The sequence below is a fragment of the Hyperolius riggenbachi genome, chromosome 7 (genome assembly GCF_040937935.1).
Source record: "Hyperolius riggenbachi isolate aHypRig1 chromosome 7, aHypRig1.pri, whole genome shotgun sequence".
NCBI classification, from domain to species: domain Eukaryota; kingdom Metazoa; phylum Chordata; class Amphibia; order Anura; family Hyperoliidae; genus Hyperolius; species Hyperolius riggenbachi.
In genome coordinates this window covers 112,086,718-112,111,315 of record NC_090652.1, presented here as the reverse complement: position 1 = coordinate 112,111,315, position 24,598 = coordinate 112,086,718, and the positions used below count along the sequence as shown (strand labels likewise).

General features: G+C 44.8%; 1 protein-coding gene across 3 annotated transcripts in view; it reads right to left on the bottom strand.

The window, feature by feature from the left end:
* The window catches only part of C7H7orf50 (chromosome 7 C7orf50 homolog), a 553,489-nt gene that overhangs the window by 516,235 nt on the left and 12,656 nt on the right, over positions 1-24,598 (bottom strand). For all 3 annotated transcript variants that reach the window (XM_068244522.1, XM_068244519.1, XM_068244520.1), the window contains exon 2: positions 24,089-24,197. In XM_068244522.1, coding sequence (XP_068100623.1) covers positions 24,089-24,196 — 108 coding nt within the window. In that variant the 5' untranslated portion in view covers position 24,197. The remainder of the gene's footprint in view (positions 1-24,088; positions 24,198-24,598) is intronic.

The window sequence follows — 24,598 nt, the reverse complement described above, 5'->3', positions numbered from 1 at the left end:
GTTTCCAACGATGTACTACTTTTGCAAACGATCGTCGTTGGAAAAAATCCGCCAAGCTAGATCGTTCGTTTTTAACGATCTAGCTCGTCCGTCGTTAGACTTAATGGTCGTTGGCTGCTTTTTTTTAAACGATCATCATTTGAAACGATCGGGGGAACGATCGTTTCAAACGACTATAGTCGCATGTGTATACGCACCTCAAGTCTCAAAGAACTTTACTAAAACTATCATATAAATTCACTGACAGATGAACTTGACTGTTTCAACCAAACTTACTATGTTACGATGTTTGTGCAATAAGTACTGGTACATGCAAATGTACAAACAAATTGTGTAAAACCCGCAAAGTACAGAAAATGTGCAAAAAACCGCAAAGTACAGAAAATGTGCAAAAATTACAAGTATGCAAAGAAGTGCTAAGTTTGCAAATCTCTGGAGGTTGCATAAAATGATTTTCAAATCATGCAAAATGTTCAAAAATATTGTGCAGCAAAAATATGTGCAAAATATGCAATTTCTGAATGTAGTATGCAAAGATTTTCAAATCATGTTATTGTACAATTGCAGAATTGTGCAAAAAGTGTTCTGCACTATGTCTGCATGATCTGAAATTCCTTTTATACAACCTCCAGACATCTGCACTGTACTTTATGTAGTACCAACTGAAAGTTCTGCCGCCAACCCCCTCTGCACATAATGAAAGTGTATGTATATTATATATAGAGGCATGCATCTTGTGAGATATAGATATTTAAAGAGAGAGAGAGAGAGAGAGAGATGCATATATTACACCAGTCAAGATGCAATTAACCTTTTCTACTGGGTTTTCTCCTAGGTGATGTTTTTACACCTTGCCATGAAATACCTTTTAAACGACCATCAAGCAAGAAAATGCTCAAAATAATTTTTATAGCACTTTTTCACATACTTTTGGGTACTTTTTCAATTGTAAAATTCTGAAAAGTTATTTTAAAGAGACTCTAACAAAATTTTCAGCCTTATTTCTTCTATCCTATAAGTTCCTATACCTGTTCTAATGTGGTCTGGCTTACTGCAGCCTTTTCTATTTGCACTGTCTCTGTAATATATCTAATCTTCTTTTCTTTGTCAAGCTTTGTTGAGGCAGAGAGGAATGCACTGCCTCTGCTGTGATAGGGATAAGTTATGCACGTCCCCTGCAGGCTGTGTGTGTGTGTGCTTTGCTTATTAATCACAGACAGTTGTCTGCTCTCAACCACTCAACTTCAGCTTGTCTGAGGGGGAAGGGAGCTTCCCATGCTGAGAAACCCTGACTGGAGTTCACTATGTAATAAAAACTTGTAAAAAACACACACACACACACACACACACACACACACACACACACACACACACACACACACACACACACACACACACACACACACACACACACACACACACACACACACACACACACACACACACACACACACACACACACACACACACACACACACACACACACACACACACACACACACACACACACACACACACACACACACACACACACACACACTTAGCGGCCATGTCCATTGTTTATGGTGATTAAAAGCCAGGATCACGGTGGGGAGCGGCGGAAATGGCAAAGGGGGATCCAGAGATCACAGTGACTCGATTTGTATGGTTTTTTTTTTATTGTACAAATCGGACAGTAGATTATCTTTAACCACTTGCCGACCGCGCACTCATAACGCGCGTCGGCAAAGTGGCAGCTGCAGGATCAGCGACGTTCTGCGTCTCCGGCTGCAGGCTAATTAATCAGGAAGCAGCCGCTCGCGCGAGCGGCTGCTTCCTGTCAATTCACGGCGGGGGGCTCCGTGAATAGCCTGCGGGCCGCCGATCGCGGCTCGCAGGCTAAATGTAAACACAAGCGGAAATAATCCGCTTTGTTTACACTGTACAGCGCTGCTGCGCAGCAGCGCCGTAAGGCAGATCGGCGATCCCCGGCCAATCAGCGGCCGGGGATCGCCGCCATGTGACAGGGGACGTCCTGTCACAGGCTGCACAGGACGGATAGCGTCCTGTGCAGCCCCGATCACCAGGGCTGCCAGGTAGGAGAGGGGGAAGCGGAATTTCGCCGCGGAGGGGGGCTTTGAGGTGCCCCCCCCCGCCAGCCACACGCAGGCAGCAGAGATCGGACCCCCCCAGCACATCATCCCCCTAGTGGGGAAAAAAGGGGGGTGATCTGATCTCTCTGCCTGGTGTTTGATCTGTGCTGGGGGCTGTAGAGCCCACCCAGCACAGATCACATAATTCAACGCTGGTCCTTAAGGAGGGGTAAAGGGTGGGTCCTCAAGTGGTTAAAGAGAATATGAAAATTATCTTCTAGGAGATAACTCAGATGAAGAAGTGAATTGCATATGGGCCTATGTGTGCTTTTGTAAAGCACTTCTCTCCGGTAGGACCCAAAGCGCATAAGATTGTCTCAGATCAGTACACAGTGATGTGTTCAGTGTTTTAGTGAGCACAGTATATGTGTTTTAGTGTCCTAATAAGCACTGTGGGGTGATTATGCATACTCATTGCAGGTCAGTTTTACGAGAGCATCCTTCGCTGTACAAAAAGTGCTGTGTGCACTAGTGTGTTATGTCATTGCTGAGAAGACTCCGTCCCCAATCCTATAGCTAAAAATCCTGTTTTAAAAGTTTGGCTTCAGGACCTGAATGAAGCTGCCCATCTGAAGAAATCAACAGCTGAATCTATGGGTACGTTTTTGTAGCAAATACGAGCGCTGATCCAATCTCAATCTTATGTATATGCTCCACCAGCAGCTCAGGATCAACCACATCCACAATCGGTCTCAGAAGTAAAAAGTACATAAATCCACAGCGCTTGGTGCTCAGAGCGGCATCTGTAGTCTCACCACAGTGCTCAAGAAATAATAGTTCACAGTGACCATCACCAAAAACAAATCAACAGGTCATTTCTCCATCCAGTCAAATAAGCATATTTATTTGCGTTTTAAAAAACATCACATATACAAGGACTTACTTCCAGGGTCCTTTTCACAGGGACCCTTAGTAGATAAAAGCCTGTAGTGTATCACAATACACATATATCCAAAACGATCTCAGATAGATGTCAGATAGATTGCCCAGTCTCCAGTTCCGACTAGTTTCGGTCTTGCGCCGTCATCAGGGATGCCGCTCTGAGCACCAAGCGCTGTGAATTTATGTACTTTTTTGAATCTATGGGTAGGCTGCAATTTTACTTGGCTCAGCACACTCACGCAGTTCAGAATGCAAGGACTGTGTTGTATGAGAAGACTGCAGTCTGTAGCACTGTAAGGCTAGGTCCATACTTGTCCGTTGCAGATCTTGAAACGAATCGTTTTTGTAAACAATTTTTTTTTCTTTCAGTTTTGAGAGAAATGGCCTTTCTTGCAGCTATGTTTTCAGTCCGTATAAACGTCCCCAGCCCTGGCCGTGGGCTGGAGGGGGGGTTGGGCCTGCCATACTGGAGTGGGTAGCAGGCAGGAAGGGGGGCAGCAACGGGGAGGGGGATTGTCCCCCCTCCCTCACTCCCCCTCCAGCTAGTAATCGATAAAATCATTACTGTATTAAAATGTAAGCCAAGCGGCAAGCGGGGAACTTCCTTCCTTGCGTCCCAACGCTCGCCGTCACTTCCTGCAATGCCGCCCTCTGTAGTTCATTGGACGGCATTGCCATAATTGCCATCCAATTAACTACAGAGGACGGCATTGCAGGAAGTGACAGCAGACGGTGGGACACAAGGAAATAAGTTCCCCGCTCGCCACTTGGCTCACATTTTAATACATTAATGATTTTATCGATTAAACTAGCTGGAGGGGAAGAGGGGATAGGGGGAACCAGGTGAGGGGGGGGCGACTCTTCTCCCCGCTGCTGCCCCCCTTCCTGCCTGCTACCCCCTCCAGCATGGCGGCCCCCTCCCCTGGGACACAGAAATCAGAACAGTTTCTGTGTCAAAAGATGCCTGCGTAGAGGGGGATCCGTTTTGTCATTGCTTTTCACTACCCCTCCGTGTATCCGTGGTGATTTATCGGACATGATCTAATAAAGAATCATTAACCCTCTTGCACTCAGACACTCACAACAAGCTGGAACTGTAGTGATGTTGAAAACAACTTCCATGCAAGTTGTATTCAGTTGCACTAAACGGAGCATATTAGCTTCCAAAAAGGTTTGCATGCAAAAGCATTCCGAACAAGACCCTTTCACCAGAGTTGAAGTTCATCCAAGTAAAAAGAATACCCCACACTTCCCACACCAGTCAGCAAGCAAGCAAAAAACTCATGAAACTGGGATTCATGCTGAGGCCTGTCTGGTTCTACCATTCTAGGGAACACATGCATGCATATAAATCAGTTTAAAATTTCCAGGGAGAGAAAAACTGCACTACTCACACCATTATATAAATGGACTCCAATGGAACAGGAGTGCTACAGCCTGGTGTGAGTTGGAAAAACCTCAACACTGGTGAAATGATCTAGTACGGAATGCTTTTGTATGCAAACCATTTTTGGAAGAAAATATCCTCCATTCAGTGCAACCGAATACAATTTGCATTCAAGTTGTTTTTAACATTACTAAAGCACCAGCTTGTTGTGAATAATTAAGTGCAATGGATTAGTGATTTTTGTATGTAAATTGACCACTCCCCTCAGCACCTCATTTCCTACTTAAAGCCTGGGCGCTTAAAACGATGAGCATAGTTTTCCTTGCTAGTGTATGACCAAATACAGACCATTGTAGACAATTAAGAATAAGATCTGGGTGGCTGGATAGTGAACTAGTTAAAGTGACACTGAAGTGGAAATAAACATGATATAATGTATTTATTTATTGCATTTATAAAGCGCATCACTGGACATTAGTTATGGTTGCAGACAATATTTAGGGGTGACATGAATTAATTGTATGTCTAGTACAGCTAAGAAATAAAGAATTACAAGCAAATAAATTATTCTAATACGGTTTCCAGAACAGGAAGAGTTAAAGGACACCCGAGGTGAAAATAAACTAATGAAATAAACAATTGTATCTATCTTCCTTCTCTTAAAAATGATTTTTTTAGGATATTCCACAGTTTTGTTTTATATTTAAATCTACTTTTTAGGGTTTTACTGTTTTATTGTTTTTGCTCAATGACACATTCATTGAAGTATGCCAGAGCTACAATTTATGAACTATTGACCCTTTTCTCTCTTTCCTGCTCTCAGAAGCCATTTTCTGCTAGGAAAGTGTTTTATAGTTGTAATTTATCATTGAAGGTCACACTGTAGTCTGACCCAGTCCTGACTCAGGCAGGAACTGCCACTTACATACCTGATGTTTAACTTTTTCAGGCAGTGAAAGCAAAAAAAGGAACACAGCATAGTTATTTGTGTGCTAGGCACTGTACATACATGTCTATCTCCTCATGTCACCTCGAGTATCCTTTAAGAAATTCAGTTGTTATCTGTGCAAAAGAGATTATCTGAGCTCTCCGATCCAGCTTGGGTCGACAACAGTGCTTTTTTCTGGAGCACTTATATAACAAAGAAGTCAGAGGGCTGGTACACACTACAAGAGCTTTTGCTAATGTTACCTTATGTGTGTGTTCACACTGGAGCGATGTGATTTTGTAAAAATCCCCCATAGCACTGCATTAGCAAAAGCTTTTAAAATCTCCAGCCTTTAAAAAGCTCTTGTAGTGTGCACCAGCCCAAAGACACATTTAGATGAGATTTTTACTCTGCTTGTTTTATAGTTTTAAATACAGAGTGTGGCTTGCAAATATGACAGAATGATGCAATGTTATTAAAAATAAAAAGCTATAACTATTTTCTTCGCTACTAATGTTCTATTCATTATCTATACTACACATACAATTCATTACATCATACTTTTTTTTTTCTCGTTTCAGTGTCACTTTAAAGATGCCCCCCATTTGACACAGGAGACAAGGGTTTGAAACCTGGCTGAGCCAGTTACCTATTCAGTAAGGAGACCTTGGTCAAGGTTCCCTAATGCTCCAGCATAGCCTATTGTGTGTGATTTTAGTGGCTGCAGCTCTCAAGTGCTTTGAGTCCATCAGGAGACAAGCACTATACAAATGTTAGCACCACCATTATCTGTACTAAATGCCTGCATAGGGCTGGCTGATAAACTGTGAGCCTGGAGTAGGGCTTTAATTCTGTTTATTTTATTAATTCTATTCATCTGACCTCTTCACACAGGCTGCCACTGTCTGTACTGCAAATGAGAAGGACAGTTTGTTACTTTCAAACAAAATTAAATTATGTACCCACTGAAAATTTATATAATTTGTTATTCTGGTCTTCAAAAATATCTAGTGGCTCTGAAAGCAGCTGAGCAAATATCAAATAATTACTGAAGAATAAATCTCAGGAGGGGTTTCAACGGAAATTCCTTGATCTCTTCTAAACCAGCAGGCTGAACCTCATAGCTGTGGTGTGTGTGTCCGGATTCTACATTCTTAGTGGCATAAGCCAATGCAGCCTAAATAATGCAATACACAGGCTTGAAGGCAAGCTGCCCAGATAGTGAGATGTGAGCTGCATAGTTAACTTACCTATCAAGGTGAAAACTTTGCTTTGTTCACTACTTCAAGGAGACTTCCCCAAAGTGTCATTGGACTGGGAATTTAACAGGAACATTTGTCATTTATACCTATTCCCTGTTATGTCCTTAGTTTAAAAGTTATTAGCAGCAAACCTTTAGGGCTCAGACACAATATAAGTGCTTTTCTGAGCGCCTTTTGGCCATCAGAACTTTCTGAGAGCTTTTTAAAAAACACACTCTGCAGTAAAATCTCACGATTTTACCGTGATTTCTTAAAGAGAACCCGAGGTGGGTTTGAAGAATATTATCTGCATACAGAGGCTGGATCTGCCTATACAGCCCAGCCTCTGTTGCTATCCCAAACTCCCCTAAGGTCCCCCTGCACTCTGCAATCCCTCATAAATCACAGCCACGCTGCTTACAAACAGCTTGTCAGAGCTTGCTGTATTTATCTCTATAGTGTCAGTCTGCTGCTCTCCCCGCCTCCTGCAGAACTCCAGTCCCCGCCTGCATCCCTTCCCTCCCTGCTGATTGGAGGGAAGGGACGGGGGCAGGGACCGGAGCTATGCAGGAGGCGGGGGAGCAGCTGAGACTGACACTACAGATGTAAACACAGCCTCACAGCATGGCTGTGATTTATGAGGGATTGCAGAGTTCAGGGGGACCTTAGTGGGGTTTGGGATAGCAACAGAGGCTGGGCTGTATAGGCAGAACCAGCCTCTGTATGCAGATAACATTCTTTAAACACGTCTCGGGTTCTCTTTAAGGGGTTTACAGTGATTTCTTAAGGGGTATTGGCTACATATTGGAATGAAGTTCAATCCTGAGTTAGAGTTCCTCTTTAGAGGCCAAGAGAGAAAAACAAAACTTAGGGCAAATTCAGACAGACGGCTGCTGACGTCCCGTGAAACGTGTTTACTGTTCACGATCCTCTGTGTTTGGATCATTGTTGAGATAAGTGGATGCTCTCATCTTACACCGTTTATTGTGGATTGCCGCGTGTCAGGAACCGGCCCGCGGCACGCCTGCGTATACGGTTCCCGACTGCGGGTTTGACCAGATTAAGCGGGGAACAGCCTTATTTAAGCTACAAACAAGGCTGGAACCCCTCAAACACTTCTCACTGCCACCACTAGCTGTTCGCTAGACACTTCCACTCTGCTGTCGAGTCCTCAGCGCGCACTCCGCGTTTTCGTATCTGGGTCAGCTTTGCGCTTAGGCCAAATACGGGAACGCCACGCACCCACACACACACACAGTTGCAATCTTACACTGTCGTGAAGCAAAGACCCACTAACAGTCGTTCCGAACGATACTGTTAGCTACTCGCACTGGCGTTGTTCGTACGTTGGGTCAGCTGCGCGCTTAGGCCAACGTATGACAAACGCCCCCACACACAATGCAATTACAATTTCCTACGGTAGTGTTGCTCAAGCGTACAATTAGGCATGAACTTATACACGGTTACACTTCAGTCTCTTCTAGGCTATGAGGGTTAGTTTAGTACGGCAGAAGTCAAACTTATTAAATAATAATTTAATATTCTAGAAAAACATAGAACAGTGCAAAACTGAAGATATACAAAGAGATTACAAAAAAAACAAGTAAAAATAGTTACAAGATAAAATGTACAAAGATAACACACAAAGCGATTTTGCTTACCAAAATAAAGGGATCCCGATAGAAGAATCGTGGACTTTGGTGTGGACGGACACAGTCTGGCTAGACCAGGAGTTCACTAGCTTGGGCCAGGAGACCGGCTGCCACTACCGTCAGAAGAGAACTGCTTTGAGGTAGCTGTCCCCTGGTTTTTATAATGAAATATTCGCCTCGAGGCTGTAAGCCTGTGTGGACGGGGGGGAAGCTGGATTTAATTACATCCTCAGTCATAATTGGATTTCCAGAGATCCAACATCCACTATAGTCCACACACCCAACAAAAGACTTCCTTAGCCCAATTTCCCCAGGTTACAATGTCTTTACATCAAGAGATTGTTAAATGAGGCTTTTCAACTCCACCAATAATTCAATTTCCACAGGTAGAAAATGGTATCAAAAGGACTTCACCTCTTCAATAATTTCCAGTAGGCTGTCAAATACATTTCAAACATTCAGGTGTCAGCTTCCCCCTGCCCCCAAGACTCTAGCAGGCTTGCCTTGTCCCCAATGGCTGACACCAGACTCAAAAGCCATGCCGACCAGCCTATTCTTCCTCAATTGGCAGGTAATTAGCAGTAGACACAGTTTCCCCTGCTGGACAATGGGGCAGAGGTAATGGACATCTACATACAGAATTACATTAGACAGACTTCAGTTTACTCTGGCCAGGTGACCAATTACTCCCAAGCCCAATACACATCTGAGGCATTATTCAGACAACATGGTCTGACCACCTGTATAGGCTTCACAGCAACTGTCTAATTAAGGGTTTCCTCATTAGAAGCAGACAATGATAGGTAATTTACACTTTATACGGAATTCCAGGAAGACTGGCTAACAGACAATCCCATATGTTACAGTCAAAAAATGAAGGAAATATGTTCCTGTTATCCTTAATATCATCAGCACCTCAATATATCTCCACACCTCCGCCGTTAACTTGGTGCAAGGCAGATGATCTTCCCAGATCATCCTGCCAGCACCTACACTGTTGGTTCTGCTTGACGGGACAGCCCATCAGCATTCCCATGATTGCTCCCCTTCCCGATAGCGCTGGCAGGTGATTCTAACGAATCATCCTGCCAAAGCCTACATTGACGGCCTGGCCGGGTGGGGAAACCCTTTAGCATCCTCAGGAGGGTTCCCCACCTGTCAGTTAGCTCCAAGCTACACGACTGGAAAGCTAGGTCAGGTTGCTGCAATGTGTCGTTGCCCTTGGCAACCTGACGTAACCAACCAGGGGAATGCGTGTCAGTGACGACCGTGAATTCGTGACCATAAAGACAGTGCTGCATCTGGGGAAGGGTCCCCACAGTCGCTACACGCACTCTCTCTATAGTGGCAGGACCTATCTCTCGGTCCCTTTGGGGAACGATTATCTGCCGGTCTGTCTCCTCCACTTCAGACAGCTCAGAGGGAATAACTTCCCAGGACCCTCTCAGCCCGCCCCTCCCAGCTGGTGACCTGCTGGCTAGCCCCCTGAGCTCTTCCAGGCTGCTGTCAAATCGAACCGCCCCAGAGAGCTCAGTGCTGCCTGTCACACATTCCAGGAAGGCTACAAACGGAGAGGCTCCTGGGCCCCCCGGGCCAGGTTCCGAATTGGATGTGGCTGACCCAGCAACATTTGCCACTTCGGTGGACAGTCCCTCTGCTGTAGACCCGCTAGCACTGCGGGTTACCACTGCAGCTGAGGGAGTGCCCACATTATACACATCATGAATCACATCACATTTGGTCTTAAAAACATCTGAAGGGGAAAGATCTGGCCTGGTGCCGTCTGCCCCTTCAGTGGGCAATCCATCTGCTGCAGCCCAGCGAGCCCGGCTGGTTACTCCTGCAGCCGACGGAGTGTCCACCTGACACACAGCATTATGTAGCACAACACATATGACATCAGCATTATCCATCTTACACATATTGACATTTAGAACATTACATTCCACATCAACATTATCTGCTGCATTATACCCAGTGCTACCCAGCACTTCACAAGTAGCATCACTAGTTCTTGCATCGATCGCCTCGATAGTCCATGCGTCATAAAGGACATCATCAGTTTCTGCATTCTCCGGATCAACATGTCCCACTCCAGGCCTAGGCACTGGAGAATCACTAGGGCTGGCTCCTAGCAAACAGTCCATAGCCCCTGGGGCCTCACTAGCACTCCCTACTTGCACAGCATTATCAAACAGTACCTTGCACGAGTCCTGAACTTCTGCTGGGGATGCAGGCCCCACAGGGTTTGGAGTAGGCTCATACCGGGCCACTAACCGTCCCAGGTCAGTACCCAGCAAAACGTTGGTAGGGATTTTGTCTGTTACCCCAACTTCTCTCAATCCGCTGCCGGCCCCCCAATTCAGGTGGACCAAGGCGGTGGGTATGGCTGGGGTGACACCCCCAATTCCTCGGACAGCAATCATTTTCCCAGGTATGTACTGCTCCGGGTTCACAAGCTGGGGATGTATGAGAGTCACTTCTGCTCCAGTGTCTCTCAGCCCAGTGGCAACTGTACCCCCAACCGTGACAAGCTGCAGATTCTCTGCATAGCCAGTGGCATTCCTGGTAGCACACAAAGCCGTTGGGACTTCACTGGCGTTTGAGGCCTCACTGGATTTTGGGGCCTCCCTCTTCCTCTCTGGGCAAGTCGTGCTGATATGACCCACCCTGTCACATACAAAGCATTTCCGAGTGTCAGGTTGCTTGAATCCAGGAGACAGCGGTGCTTGCCTCCTCTGGGTGCTGGGTGAAACAGGTTTAGCAATCTGTTCTCCTCTCCAGCTGGGCGTAGTAGTCCTCCGGGACTCAGGTGCTCTATGGGCGGTGTAGGCATCGGCCATTTCCGCAGCCTCATCCACTGTCTTTGGTTCTCGATCCAGCACAAACAGCCGAACCTCAACAGGACAGGTGTGTAGGAACTGGTCTTTTATCATCAGTTCCTGCAGGGCATCAAAGGTTTCAACCGACAGTCCTTTTAACCACTGCTGGAAGGCAGTGCGCAGGTTGCAAGCATGATCCAGGTAGCTGTCATTAGGACCTCGCTGCACTGTCCTGAAACGTTTGCGATACACCTCTGGCGTGAGGTGGTATCGCGCAATAATGGCTTTCTTAATCGCCTCAAAGTCTGTTTCTTCCTCCTGGGGGAGACTCACAAACGCCTCCAGGGCCTTGCCTCTCAGCCCTGGTGTGAGGTATCTTGCCCACTGCTCACGGGGCACCCCATACTGCCGACAAGTCCTTTCAAACCCCTGTAGGAAAGTGTCTATGTCAGAGTCCTTGTCCATAGCGGGGAACTTATCCAGGGGGATTCTGTGGACTCGCTCACCTTCGCGTTCTGCGGGTCCAGCAGACCGGTTCTGCTGCTGAAGTTTAGCCAGCTCCAGCTGGTGTTGCCGTTCAGCACTTTCCCTCTCGGCCTGGTGTCGCTGTGCAGCTTGTTCCCTCTCGGCCTGGAGTCGCTGTGCCGCTTGTTCCTTCTCTGCCTGTCGGTGCAGTAGGATCAGCTTTAGGCGCAGTTCAGGATCAGCCGAGTTCAGTAGCTGTAGATCAGCTTCCAGAGATGTCATCTCCGTGTTCGGTGGATCATCCAGGACATCGTCTCCACTCGCATCCTGTAGCGGGAGCGATTCCTCCTCTGGCATGTCGTGAGCTGCATCCGCTGACGTTGAAGCACGGGCTTGCTCTGCCTCATCATGCTCCTCGAGGGCACGAACCAACTGCTCCTTAGTCTGGCCGCTCACCGTCTCGATGCCTTTGTGCTCACACAGGTGGAGTAGCATCTCTTTATTTTGCCTTGCATAGCTGGATGCTTTCTGAGCCATCGTGTTGCAAAAAATAAAAAGAAAAAAAAAAAAGGGGGGGGGGGAGGGAAAGCAAACACCAAGTGTGTATCTTTGAACAAAAAAAAAAAAAAAAAAGTATATAGATTCTGCACTGAGTAGACTTCTGTAGGCTAGTTACTTCTAGCAAGCTTCCAGCCTTTAGTACTCAGAATAGCGAGCTAAACTGCGTACTAATGTACTAAACGATGCCACCACTGCCAGCCAATTATGTCAGGAACCGGCCCGCGGCACGCCTGCGTATACGGTTCCCGACTGCGGGTTTGACCACCTGTATAGGCTTCACAGCAACTGTCTAATTAAGGGTTTCCTCATTAGAAGCAGACAATGATAGGTAATTTACACTTTATACGGAATTCCAGGAAGACTGGCTAACAGACAATCCCATATGTTACAGTCAAAAAATGAAGGAAATATGTTCCTGTTATCCTTAATATCATCAGCACCTCAATATGCGATCGATCAAATTTTTCCATACACTACATGTAGTTTTCTGCGGCGTTCGTGGTTACAGTATGCCTCTAGGGGTTCAAAACATGACGCGATGACAAAGTGATAGCGCCGTAGCAGAATTTGGCCATGCTGAAAGTAGCTGCCAGCAGCTGTCTGTGTGAACTGGCCCTGAGGAACTGTTCAGATGGATGGCTGCTGACACTTACCCTCGGGGTTGTAGCAATAGGGATCCACTACAACATAATTATTTACTGGATTTATATAGCGCCAAAATATTACGCAACTCTGGATAATAAATAAGGTTACAGACAATGATAACAGGTGTGACCAACAACACAATACAGGTAAGAAGCAATAAGATACACAATACCTGATCATACACTGGAGTAGTAGTCCCAATAATACAAGATCACATTATTCTGTGGGTGGAATGCACAATCAAGTATGAAACACAAAGAGGCCCTACCAAAGGCTTGCAATCTAGAAATGAATGGGGTAATTTAAATGAACGGGAGCATACATCACCGGTCGTTTGCTCAAGCGCCATGGTCAAGTTTTCCGAGACATTGCATACAGATTCTGGAGTCAGTGATGTTCACAGCTACATTATATGTCCCTAGGGCTCTAAACTTGTCAAATGCTTTTCTGTGAAGTGGCAGAAGTGTATTTGGCTGCAACGAAGCAATGCGAAAAGATGAAAAGTACTAACTGTCAAGAGAAAGGACGTGCATGTCCCAAGAGATGTGTGCCTATTTTTTTTTATAGTTAGGCCTCGTGCACACTATGCACATTGCCATGCGCATTTTGGCAATGCTATGGGGTATGATCAGCAAGAACATACAATGTCTGATGTTCAGGCTATATGCGCTGCGTCGCAGTGAAATGCGCTATGCACACATTTTTCAGCAAAGTGCAGCTCTGACCCAGCACAGTGCACAGCGACGGAAATGGCAGGAGATCGTACGTGTTGCGCTCCGATCGCACGGCCATTCTGTGTTTAACAATGTAAACAAGGCCTTAGGACACAAACAAATTCAGGGGAGCTTTGGCATGACGTATGACGTGACAAAGTGATGTAATTATTTTTATAAACTAAAAGGTGCCCATACACTGGTAGATGGGGAAGCAAATTCAATCATTAGAAAGATCCCTCTCTGACCGGATCCGATCTATTGCTGCCACGCATCTGCACACAGATTTTCAATAGATGTCAGCATGTAAAGTCTACACATTGACTTTTAGTCCATTTCTAGAAACTCTTAATGTACAGTACTCTACCACCTGATCCACAACTCAGCATGGATGCAACTCCATCCTCTCCAGTACTTGAGGATGACCATTTAATAACATCAAAAAAAAGGAAGTAGTATACTTTGCAGCTGAAAATTCATTAATAATGGCAGATGGTTCCACTAGAGATTGAAAGGCCAGGCCATCTCTACGAAATGTATTGTAATCCATGCAGGGAAAAACATGAGAAATGCAACCTGTATTCTCCTATACAGAGCACACAGCTGAGGTCAATAATAAAACTCAGTGAAGGACAGTAAAGTTCAAAGGCCAGAAGCAAAAATACTAACCAAGAACAATCAGAGTTCACACCATCGATACGTTTTACTAGCACTAAACTATTTCACCATTTTATTAGGAGCTACAGTCGGGGCCAACCCTTCTATAAGGCATGGACAGGTCTCAGCATGATCAATATTTAATAGTTACATTTTAACAGTTAAAAGGAGAACTGTAAGCACTTAAAAAAAAAAAAGTTTATTGCACCTGGGGCTTCTACCGGCCCCCTGCAGATGTCCTGTGCCCGCGCCAGGACATACCGATCCTCCACCGAGGCTCACTTCCGTTTTCGTCGACTTTAATCTTGCCAGCCACTGCGCCTGTACGACGCAGGACCAGAGGATCGGTATGTCCTGGCGCAGGCACAGTACGTCTGCAGGGGGCTGGTAGAAGCCCCAAGTAAGGTTTTTTTTTTTTTTTTTTGTTTTAAGTGGCTACAGTTGTCCTTGGGCTGTCTGGAAGAGTCAGTTACCGTGCATAGGGCCCTTTAATACTCCAAGAAGCCTACTGACTTTTTGTGTCACAAAATGTCTAGAGTAACTCCTGGCTACAGTGATAACATATTGTACTATGTTACCCATCAGTTGAAGCAGATAAACATTCACACCCTTTTAGAACTTTTTGCTATCACTAACTACAGATTTAGTTATAATACACGTGCCACTTCTATAAGCAAATACTGAAGTGTTGATGCTAAGATAATGGAGGGATACCTCCGGCTACATAATACTGGGGGGCACAACAGGCTACCTATTAGTACTGGTGGATACATCTGTCTATCTAATACTTTTGGGGGTACATCTAGCTAACTAACACTATTTTGAGGTCACATCTTTATGCCTAATACTGCTAAATCGAGGACAGCTATGGTTGCCATATATATTGGGGCACACCTGACTAGCGACTATTCTCTGGGGAAGGGATCATACATGGCTTCCTAACAATTCTTTCTGGAGAACTCACAGAGCTATCTAACACTGCTTAACTGCAGGGGGCCCATCTGGCGCCACATACCAAATATTGATATCTAGGGGTTCATGGCTACTTATTTCTGTTATGTGGGGAACATGGCTACTTAAAGAAACCCAGAGCTGACGTAATATGAAAAATCGATACTTACCCGCGGCTTCCTCCAGCCCATAAGCACATGCGAGTCCCTCGCTGTCCTCCCGCGGTCTGCCGGTCAGCTGCAATAAACCCCGGTAAATGGCTCAGTCGCGTCAGTCTGGGTCTACTGCGCATGTGCAGAAGACCCAGACTGAGCCCTTTACCAACTCACACGTGCGGTTATGGGGCTGGAGGTAGCCCCGGGTAAGTATAGATTTTTCATATTATGTCAGCTCTGGTACACTTATAAGGTTGACTTAGCTACTTACCATATTTTTCAGACTCTTAGATGCTGCGGACTATAAGACGCACCAAGATTTAGTGGACAAAAACCAGGGGAAAAAAATATATACTAAACCTGGTGTGCCCAGGGCCATCTTGTAGATGTTCTCCCCACACTTATTGTGTCTCCCATGTGCCCTACTGTGTCCTCCATGTGTCCCCCATGTGACCTCCTGTGCACACGTGTTATCTGCCCCTGTGTCCGCAGTGAGGGAGAGGCCTCTGGTCGCCGCGTGCTCCAATGGATGAGGTGAGAGAAGCGCTGCTGCTACTTTCATCTATATACGGGGAAGCGGATGAGGACACGAGGGAGCAGAGGACAACATGGGGACAATGCAAGAAGTCCCTGACATCACAGTGGGTCGGCAGTTTGTATCGGCAGGCGTTCGTAAGTCAGGGACTCCCCGTATTTGTGGAATTTAAGAGGTAATGGCTTTCTCTCCCCATTTTGCTGATGTTGCCCAAGGATGGACGACATGTGCTGGAAATGTGCGCAAGCCCTGTAATGTAATGTAAGGATTTAGTAAACAAAAGGGTCTTATCTATTTGTCATAAATCAGCTAGCATCCTCTCAAGACCCTATTTGGATGTTTTGTTTCAATTAAGGCATCTTAACGACATGTATTTGTGTTTTCCAAGAAGTCTGTGTATCCACTTTTGATGTTGCATGTATATAGCTGTGTGCTGCAACAACTTGCTAGCATATTCGTCTGATGAAGGCGGAATAGCATAAAAATGTACTTTTAATTCTTTTACGTTAGCCAATAAATGGTAACATCTTGATTCAAAACTTCTTGTTTCTCCAGTGATTCCCAGCCTTGGATAACCTTCAAAAACCAGGCCCTGCATAGCATGAAGAGTGCAGAGAAACTATTTGTTCTGGATTTCACTTGAGGAAAGGCCCTGGAGATGTATATGATGTGATTAATGGAATACCACTCAACAACAAATAATCACAGAGTTCAGGCAAGGACAGCTCTGTAACCAAACAGCCATATGCTTCAACGGGTTCAGCCATACACTTAAACCATAGCAGTTAGCAGTGTAAGGTACCCCAGTCTGTTTACATAGGGCGAAGTGGTGGATGGAAGATTTCTTCCTTGGGAAAATCTTCAAAGTTGTAGCTATTTTCCCAGCTGCAAATAGTTTGTCCTGGGAATCCGCTGACATTGCTGCATATATTTGTGAGGAATCACAGAGCTACCATGTTACTCGGTTATGTAATACCAGGCATCTTTCAATACAACACAGCTTGATAAGAGAAATAATAGCTCTGTAGTGTGCGATTTATTGCAGCTCCATGCTCTTGTATAAAGGGCCCAGAGACTCTCAGCCAACTCGATGCCAGAAATGACAGCTGCTGCATCCAACAAACAACTGATGTCTGCTAAAGACTCCACATGGAGAGTCCTATTTTTCTTTTCTTTTTTTGGCAAAAATGTTGGGTTAGACTCAAAAGGAGATCAGTAAATAACATATCATCTCTGTTATAAGTTCATGCAGATTGGTGAGATCTATAGATCTAATTCCTGGTATGCACCATGCTATTTCCCTCAGACAGACGGGTTGAATCAATTATTTCCATCAGGTACGGTCTGATTTTTTTTCCTGTTTTTCTGTTAGATTTTCCGATTACTTCTATACAAAATCAATCAGATAAAATGATTGGAAATCAGATCAGACCTGTCAGAAATAATGACTTTAATCCATCTATCTGATGGGAAATTGTATAGTGTGTACCAGGCAGAGCCAGGACAAGGTCCTCCGGCACCCAAGGCTGAGATACCGAAGTGTGCCCTCTGTCCCTCCCACTCCAGCCGTCACACACTGATTGCTATTAGACTAAGAGCTTCCCCAACACCCTAAACACCTTAGGCCAGTTTCAGACTACAAACTGGCATCAGCGCTCGACACACCGCATCACATCATCAAAAACAGACCTTCAGGGAACACCGCCTTAGTTCACAGTGTTTCCTGTCTGGCCACCAGCCATGCAGGAAGTGACGCACACTTGCCTTCACTTCCTGCTTCGGGTATGCGTAAGTGCAAGAAAGCGTATTGTTAAAATCGCTTCCGCGCACCAAACATTTTTAAAATCCCTGCGTCGCCATAGAGTAACATGACTCCCAGTCCAACACAGGGCTATGCAGATACGTGCAGTAACATAGTTTTTGCCCTAGCGTCGGGATGTGGTGAAAATTTAACTTCCATCGCATCGCGCTGTACCGTGGCAGTATGAAAGTCTCCATAGACTTTCATTGCCCTAAAACATATACAGTTGTGTGTCGTCTGCATAACAATGGTATCCTAGGCCATAGGTCTGGACTATTTTGCCCACTGGGAGCAAGTAGACTGCAAAGAGTAATGGTGATAGCACAGAACCCTGTGGGACTCCACAGGCAAGTGGCACTGGATTAGAGTAGTGGGTGCCCTGACACACTTGCTGTATCCTGCCAGATAGGAAGGACTGAAACCAGCAGGGAACAGCAAACCTTAAGGTCCGTCGGGCGGATCGCTCAGAAACAGCCGTATCAGTCCGCCGACAGTGCGTACACACGCCGGACTGTCGTTGGAACGCCCACCCAGCGGGAGGCAACGACGGACCCGTCGTTGCCTCCAGTCCGGCGTGTGTACAGACCTTTAGGCTGCAGGTACCAGGCATTACACAAAAGGGGTCCTTTTACAATCAACTTGTAGTTATCACTCAAATCTCTACTACTAAGTAGAAGTAATATGAACCTAAAAAACTTCATGTTGCATTGCATCTCTGCTACCAAAACGCATCAACACTTAGCAATCACTGTTAAGTCAATGCAGACTTGCGCTTGGGAAAAAGGCTTTAACTGCAGTCAAACCCAGTTAACCGTGGCTTTGTCTGATTGGTGAAGCAAGTAAAGCCTCACTGTGTTATGTATGCATAATCGTTTGCGCATGCATTGCAGTGCTAGAAGATTCACACTAAAATGTGCATGCTGTGCACAAAAAAGCATGTCTCTCCATGTATAGTGCTGATTTTTCTTCCAGTTTTGGTTAGCCTGTTAGTACTTGTACTAGGCCTGTCTGATTCTAAATGTCTTACCATTACCAACCTTGGCTAGTTATCAACTGATCTCTCAGTCCTAAGACTGTTACCTGCTTAAGGCTCTGACCTTAACCTGTGACCAGACTTTGACTTTTTTGCCTTCAAGAACTGCCAACTCAACAATGCAGTGTCACTTGTTCTCTTGTCACTGGTGGGCAATCTCAGGAGTCGTGACCTGGTCGCTACCAGGCAGCAAAGTAGTCTGTTGTCCTCTAGGTGTAGAGGCCCATCATGCATAGAGCTCCGGTAAAGATCCGTACCCACATAAACTCCATGCCTTGAGAGCCCATGCCTACCACTAGTGGAAGACTGAACAGAACCTGCCCCAAGCCATTAACCTTCCTGGTGGTAACCCCTCAAAGTCAGGCTTTGAGTGGAAAAAAAGCAGCCAGCAGCGGTAATCCCGAGCCTGACACTCTGCAAATAGATTTTCAATAGATTTCAGCATGAAATCTATTTAACTGCAGCACTGCACTGTTCGATGCAACTGATGTACTGCCACTTCCTGCCCCCGCCCCCAATCGACTGAGATTTTCTGTTCAACGATTTTAACAGATTTTTGGTAAAAATAAATAAATATAAACGTTTGAAATTCTAATTGATCGGACATGTTGGGGCATAGATTTCTGGCTGATTCAAACAGTGTGAAATGAATCAACCAGGAATCGAAATGGAAAAAAACTATAATTGCGTAGTAGCTACTAGTCTTGCTCCAGTTGGACACGGATTCACATTTTTAAACCTGCAAGTGGTTGGAAGAAATAGGACAACAGACAGGTGACAACTATTTACAGATTTTGCAGTTGTTTCTTTTTATACATTTAAAACCAGAATAAATGTACATGATGCACTACACAAAAAGAGTGCCTTGATCAACCTGGTTCTTGCTTAATTTGGTGTCCCTTCCCTCTGTAGCTTGCACAGCTCAGAGGAACGACAAGCACTTACATCAGATTTTCAGACGATTACTTTTTAGCAGCATGTAGCCTCCTGCTCCTCCCCTCTCCATAGTACAGTACAAGCAGCTCAGTCGAGCCTAAAGCACATTTTTCACAAAAAAAAAAAAATCCCTATGCAGTATACATAACCATCAGAACACACATTATCCACTCAAAGGCTATCTTATGTCAGTATGCAGTTTTACAGCACAGAGTCGCTATTCTTCCATTTGTGAGAAACAGCAGGACTTCTGCAATTACCTGTAATTGGTTATAATTATGTGATTAATGTAGTGGGAAAAAAAAAATCACCTCTGTGATTCAACCTGAATTATGTAACAGCATTAGCAGCAACAAAGACAGGTATAAGAATCTTAGCAGCCCACTACATAGGTTGTCCATTACTCTATGTACTTTTACGTGTCACATCGCAGTAGAGTGAAGTGGTAGGTGCTCAGACCAAGAACCATCTCACTATTTAATGGCTGCAGAAAAAGCTTCTCTGGTATTTTGCCTGCGCCGCTACCTTACAGTACACCTGATATCAGCCTCCATATCCCCGAGTGGGATATGGAGGCTGATATATTTAATTCCTTTTTACCAAAGCAAATTGCCTGGCTGTCCTGCTGATTCTCTGCCTCAAAGGTGGACATACATCTGGCCAGTTTGCGGCTAATCGACCTTCTGACTTGATGCTTATCAAATCGGATAACAATTGTTGCCGTTTCCGCATTGCCACGTGCTATAAGCCGGCAGCATGTGAATGCAAAGAGCTCGCCATTCCAGTGTTGGGACCCTCTGAACCTATACAACAAAAGCTTCTGGAATAGGTCGGGTCGGCAATGCTCCCATCTGTGCACTGCGCTGGTGCAAGACGCTCTGAACCTGCGTAGTAGCACTGAGCAGCTTATGCACAGCGTCCTACTCCATGCAAAAGTGGCTCCGTGCTATAATGCAGGCCGTATGCGCCTGCACATTGTGGACTCTTTAGTTTACAGAAAGGAGCACAGCTGCAAAAAGAAAGGGGGTCCCAGCGACCAGCGGTGGGGTCAAGAAGGATCTGAGATGCCTTTAGAGCAGCCTTTCTCAACCTTTTTACCCTGGAGAAACCTTACAAATACTTTTTGAATCTCAAGGAACCCCAGCAAGTAATTTTTGGATCTCAAGAAACCTCTGGCATGCTCTTTAAAAGCTGGTGTGGCTGTTTGTCACTATCCCCAATTACAGTGCCATCATTACAATGTCTCCTTATTCTAGTGCTTTTTTATTAAAGTGATCATCATTATTCTGACCCCCAATTTAGTGCTTCTTTTTACAGTACCCCCTATTATAGTGTGCTCTCTATCATATATCCTGCAACCCCCACGATGGGAAAAATGGCATGGAACCGCTGCAGAGTACTCAAGGAGCTTCAGAGAACCCTGGTTGAGAAAGCCTGCTTTAGAGAATCCAGAGGCTTTGTTGAAGTCACAGGTTTGCTTTAACAAAGGTACGTAGTATTTTGATCTTAGGCCCGTTTTACAATTACCATCACATCACACAAAAACACTGCATCCCGTTGCAGAAGCAGAGATGGTCCTATGGAGCTACCACATTGACCGCGTTGCATCAGTTCCCGGCATGACAATGCTGGAGCTACAGTGTGCTGTGCGTGTTTCACATGGAAGTGAGGCCTACTTTTATAGTAAAGTATGCCTCACTGTATGGTCGCACCCTAGTGCACCATGCAGTGTAGACCGTCACAGTGCTACTGCAGAACAATCACACTGCAAGGAACTGTGTAAAGTGTAAAAAGGTAACTGCTAACTGAGCACGTAGTTCAACGGCACGTGGAAACGGGGCCTTAAACATCTCATTCATATCACAAACTCTGATGGGTTTGCTATAAACAATGCGCTTCCATGTCCACTAATAACTGTAGAACTGCAAACCACATGTAAACAACAAAGCTTTCGTGCAGGATGAAAAAACATTGGTCTAGGAAATTAATCATTTAGCATAACTGACATTTTTGTTACGTAAATGAAGCTGGCTCTTTGGAAGTCAGCAATGCAGAGATCTGCTTTACAAAGATAATTAGCTTATTTTCCCTGTGCATCTTTCCCAGCGAATTAATCTTTACATTATATCTGATCTAACGGCCTGATATCAACACGTGAGTGCAATCCCATCCACAGCTTATACTCTTCAGCACATGATTTACAATAACTGGAGGAAAAGCAATGCTATTGTGAGAGTATATGTACATCTACTAACAAGCCAGAATTCATATTTTAAAGGAGGGATAGCCATACTACCCCTGGAAAAAAACACACACACACACACACACACACACACACACACACACACACACACACACACACACACACACACACACACACACACACACACACACACACACACACAGACACACACTTTCTCTACTTACATAGCATATGTATTGTGTTGTCCATGTTTTCAGTTCAGTGAATTTTATATAGTAAATAAAGAGAAAACTGTTCCTAAAATTTTCCATTTTATTTAATCTGACTGAAGCCAATCCTGATGTCTTTTCCTCCCTTACTTTTTTTTTTTTACCTAGAAAATGCACTGTCATATCTATATTGCTTTGTAAACACATGTGAGCACAGCATTGATCATATTTTACCAGCTCACTGAACTTGCTCACTGCCAATCAGTGACGAACAGGAATGTGGAAGGGGTGATGACAAGCTTCCTTTTCTTCAGCAATCTACCAAACAGAGCAAGGCTGACTGAGATAAGATTTATTACAGCAGAAACATTTCTGATTAAATTGGAATGCTTGCAATGCAGGGTCAGGTTGCAGGCTGCATAATAAACACAGAGCAGTGGGTAAATGGAATTTGATTTTATGGCTGACAATCCCGCTTTAAATAAAAATTTATCAGTAATCCTGTAGTTAGTGACTGACTTCCGGTGACAATGGCTGTATACTATGCAGCCTCACTGCCACTGCAGCATTGGCTGGTCTCAACCTTAATAGATTCTTGCCCGAGCAAAGCTACCTAAAGTAAGCACAGAGGTAGGTTCATACTAGATCCACATACCTCTGCACACTCTACATTCCTCTACTCACTCTTCCTGTTCTCCCTAGTTACACCTTGAAAAATGTGAAGTCAAATCTTCACAGGAAGAGGCAGGCTTGCCGCAATATTATTATCCTACCCAATAACGTACAAGTGTCCCGGCGTCAGTGCTTTTCAGCTACTGCGCATGTCCTACACTGACAGCCGTTGGGACAAGAAGGACAACAGGGGGGGGGGGGGGGGGGGGTGTGTGTGTGTGTGTGTGTGTGTGTGTGTGTGTGTGTGTGTGTGTGTGTGTGTGTGTGTGTGTGTGTGTGTGTGTGTGTGTGTGTGTGTGTGTGTGTGTGTGTGTGTGTGTGTGTGTGTGTGTGTGTGTGTGTGTGTGTGTGTGTGTGTGTGTGTGTGTGTGTGTGTGTGTGTGTGTCCTAGAGCCTGTTTTCAAACAGGCTAAGGTCACTAGTCAATTTATAAAGCACCAACATGTTCCATGACGCTATACAAAGTAAGAAACAAACAGGGGGTACATAATACAGACAATGGCATTCACAATGTATATCAACATTGGTACCTGATACAGAATTAAACATAATTACAGTAACAAGTGTAATATGATGATCAAAATGTATAGCAAATTCCAAGAAACAAATGGTTAGACCAGGCATGGGCAAACTTGGCCCTCCAGCTGTTAAGGAACTACAAGTCCCACAATGCATTGCAAGAGTCTTACAGCCACAGTCATGACTCATAAAGGCAAATGCATTGTGGGACTTGTAGTTCCTTAACAGCTGGAGGGTCAAGTTTGCCCATGCCTGGGTTAGACAGTACTGCCCTTGCAAGCTTATAATCTAAAGATACCTCCTATCATCCTCCCATGAGGGTGTGCTCTAAATGTGGGAATAGTTTTGAAAGGTATTGTTTGCACCTGATTGGATAACAAATGAACAGTATGTACTGTATTTTTCGGAATATAAGACGCAATGTTTCTCCCCCAAAAGTAAGAGAGAGAGCGTGTGTGTGCGTGCGTGCGTGCGTCTCTTGCACTGAAGAGTATGGCTGCTTAATCCTGCAGCTCTCTCCCCAGCCTCCACTTCGGGCCCTTTGATCCACTTTTACAGTGTTTGAATTAGCTAGAGACGTGCCGGGCATGCTCATTTTGCAGCCAGTGGAAGTGCGCGAGTCCCTGACTTCAGCATTGTGTGTAAGCCGCTTCTCAAAGTGGAGGAAGAACGCAGTGCAAGAGGGGAGGAGCACAGAGCATCGCAGGAGATTTGAGGAAAGGCAGCTCAGCCACATGCAGTAAATGAAGCCGGACCCCGGATTGAACAGAGGAAACTTGGAACGCAGACCACACAAGCTTATACCACATGCAGAGATCGGAATGCCCACTAACACGGCGGGAGCGGAGGATGGTATATATATACATATATATATATTCCCCTGGTTTTTATCTTCTAAACTGAGGTGCGTCTTATATTTTGGAGCGTCTTATATTCCAACAAATACGGTATTTGGCGTGCATTACAAATTAAGAAGACCCTGGACTTACCTTAGTATTTAATTTCTTCTTTTTAGGTTTGGGAACTTCCGCAGTACTTTCAGGTAGTTTCTTCTTTTTCTCATTTTTCTCTACTGATTTACCTTTATTTTTCGCCATTCTATAGTAAAAAATATACACGGGTTTATTTTTTTTTCTATTATGAAAATTGCTCCTTTAGGTTAATATTCTCCTTTAGGTCAATATGCATATACATTTTTCAGTTACACATCGTTAATCATCTCTAATCCCTAAATAGTATCTCTATTTCTTCAAAATTGTCTTAAATGATCTTTAACAAAAACAAGCTTAGGTGCCAGATACAGAGGCAAAGACTCTGCAGTTGTAGAGGTTACAGCACCGGGCTTATGCAAGACCCTGGTTTCTCCTAGGTGATATTTTTAAACTTGACAATAAAATGCCTTTTAAGCCACCAGAAAGCAAGAAAATACTCAAAATAATTTTTGATAGTATCTTTTCACCTACTTTTTTAGTTGAAAAGTGATGAAAAGTTATTTTAGA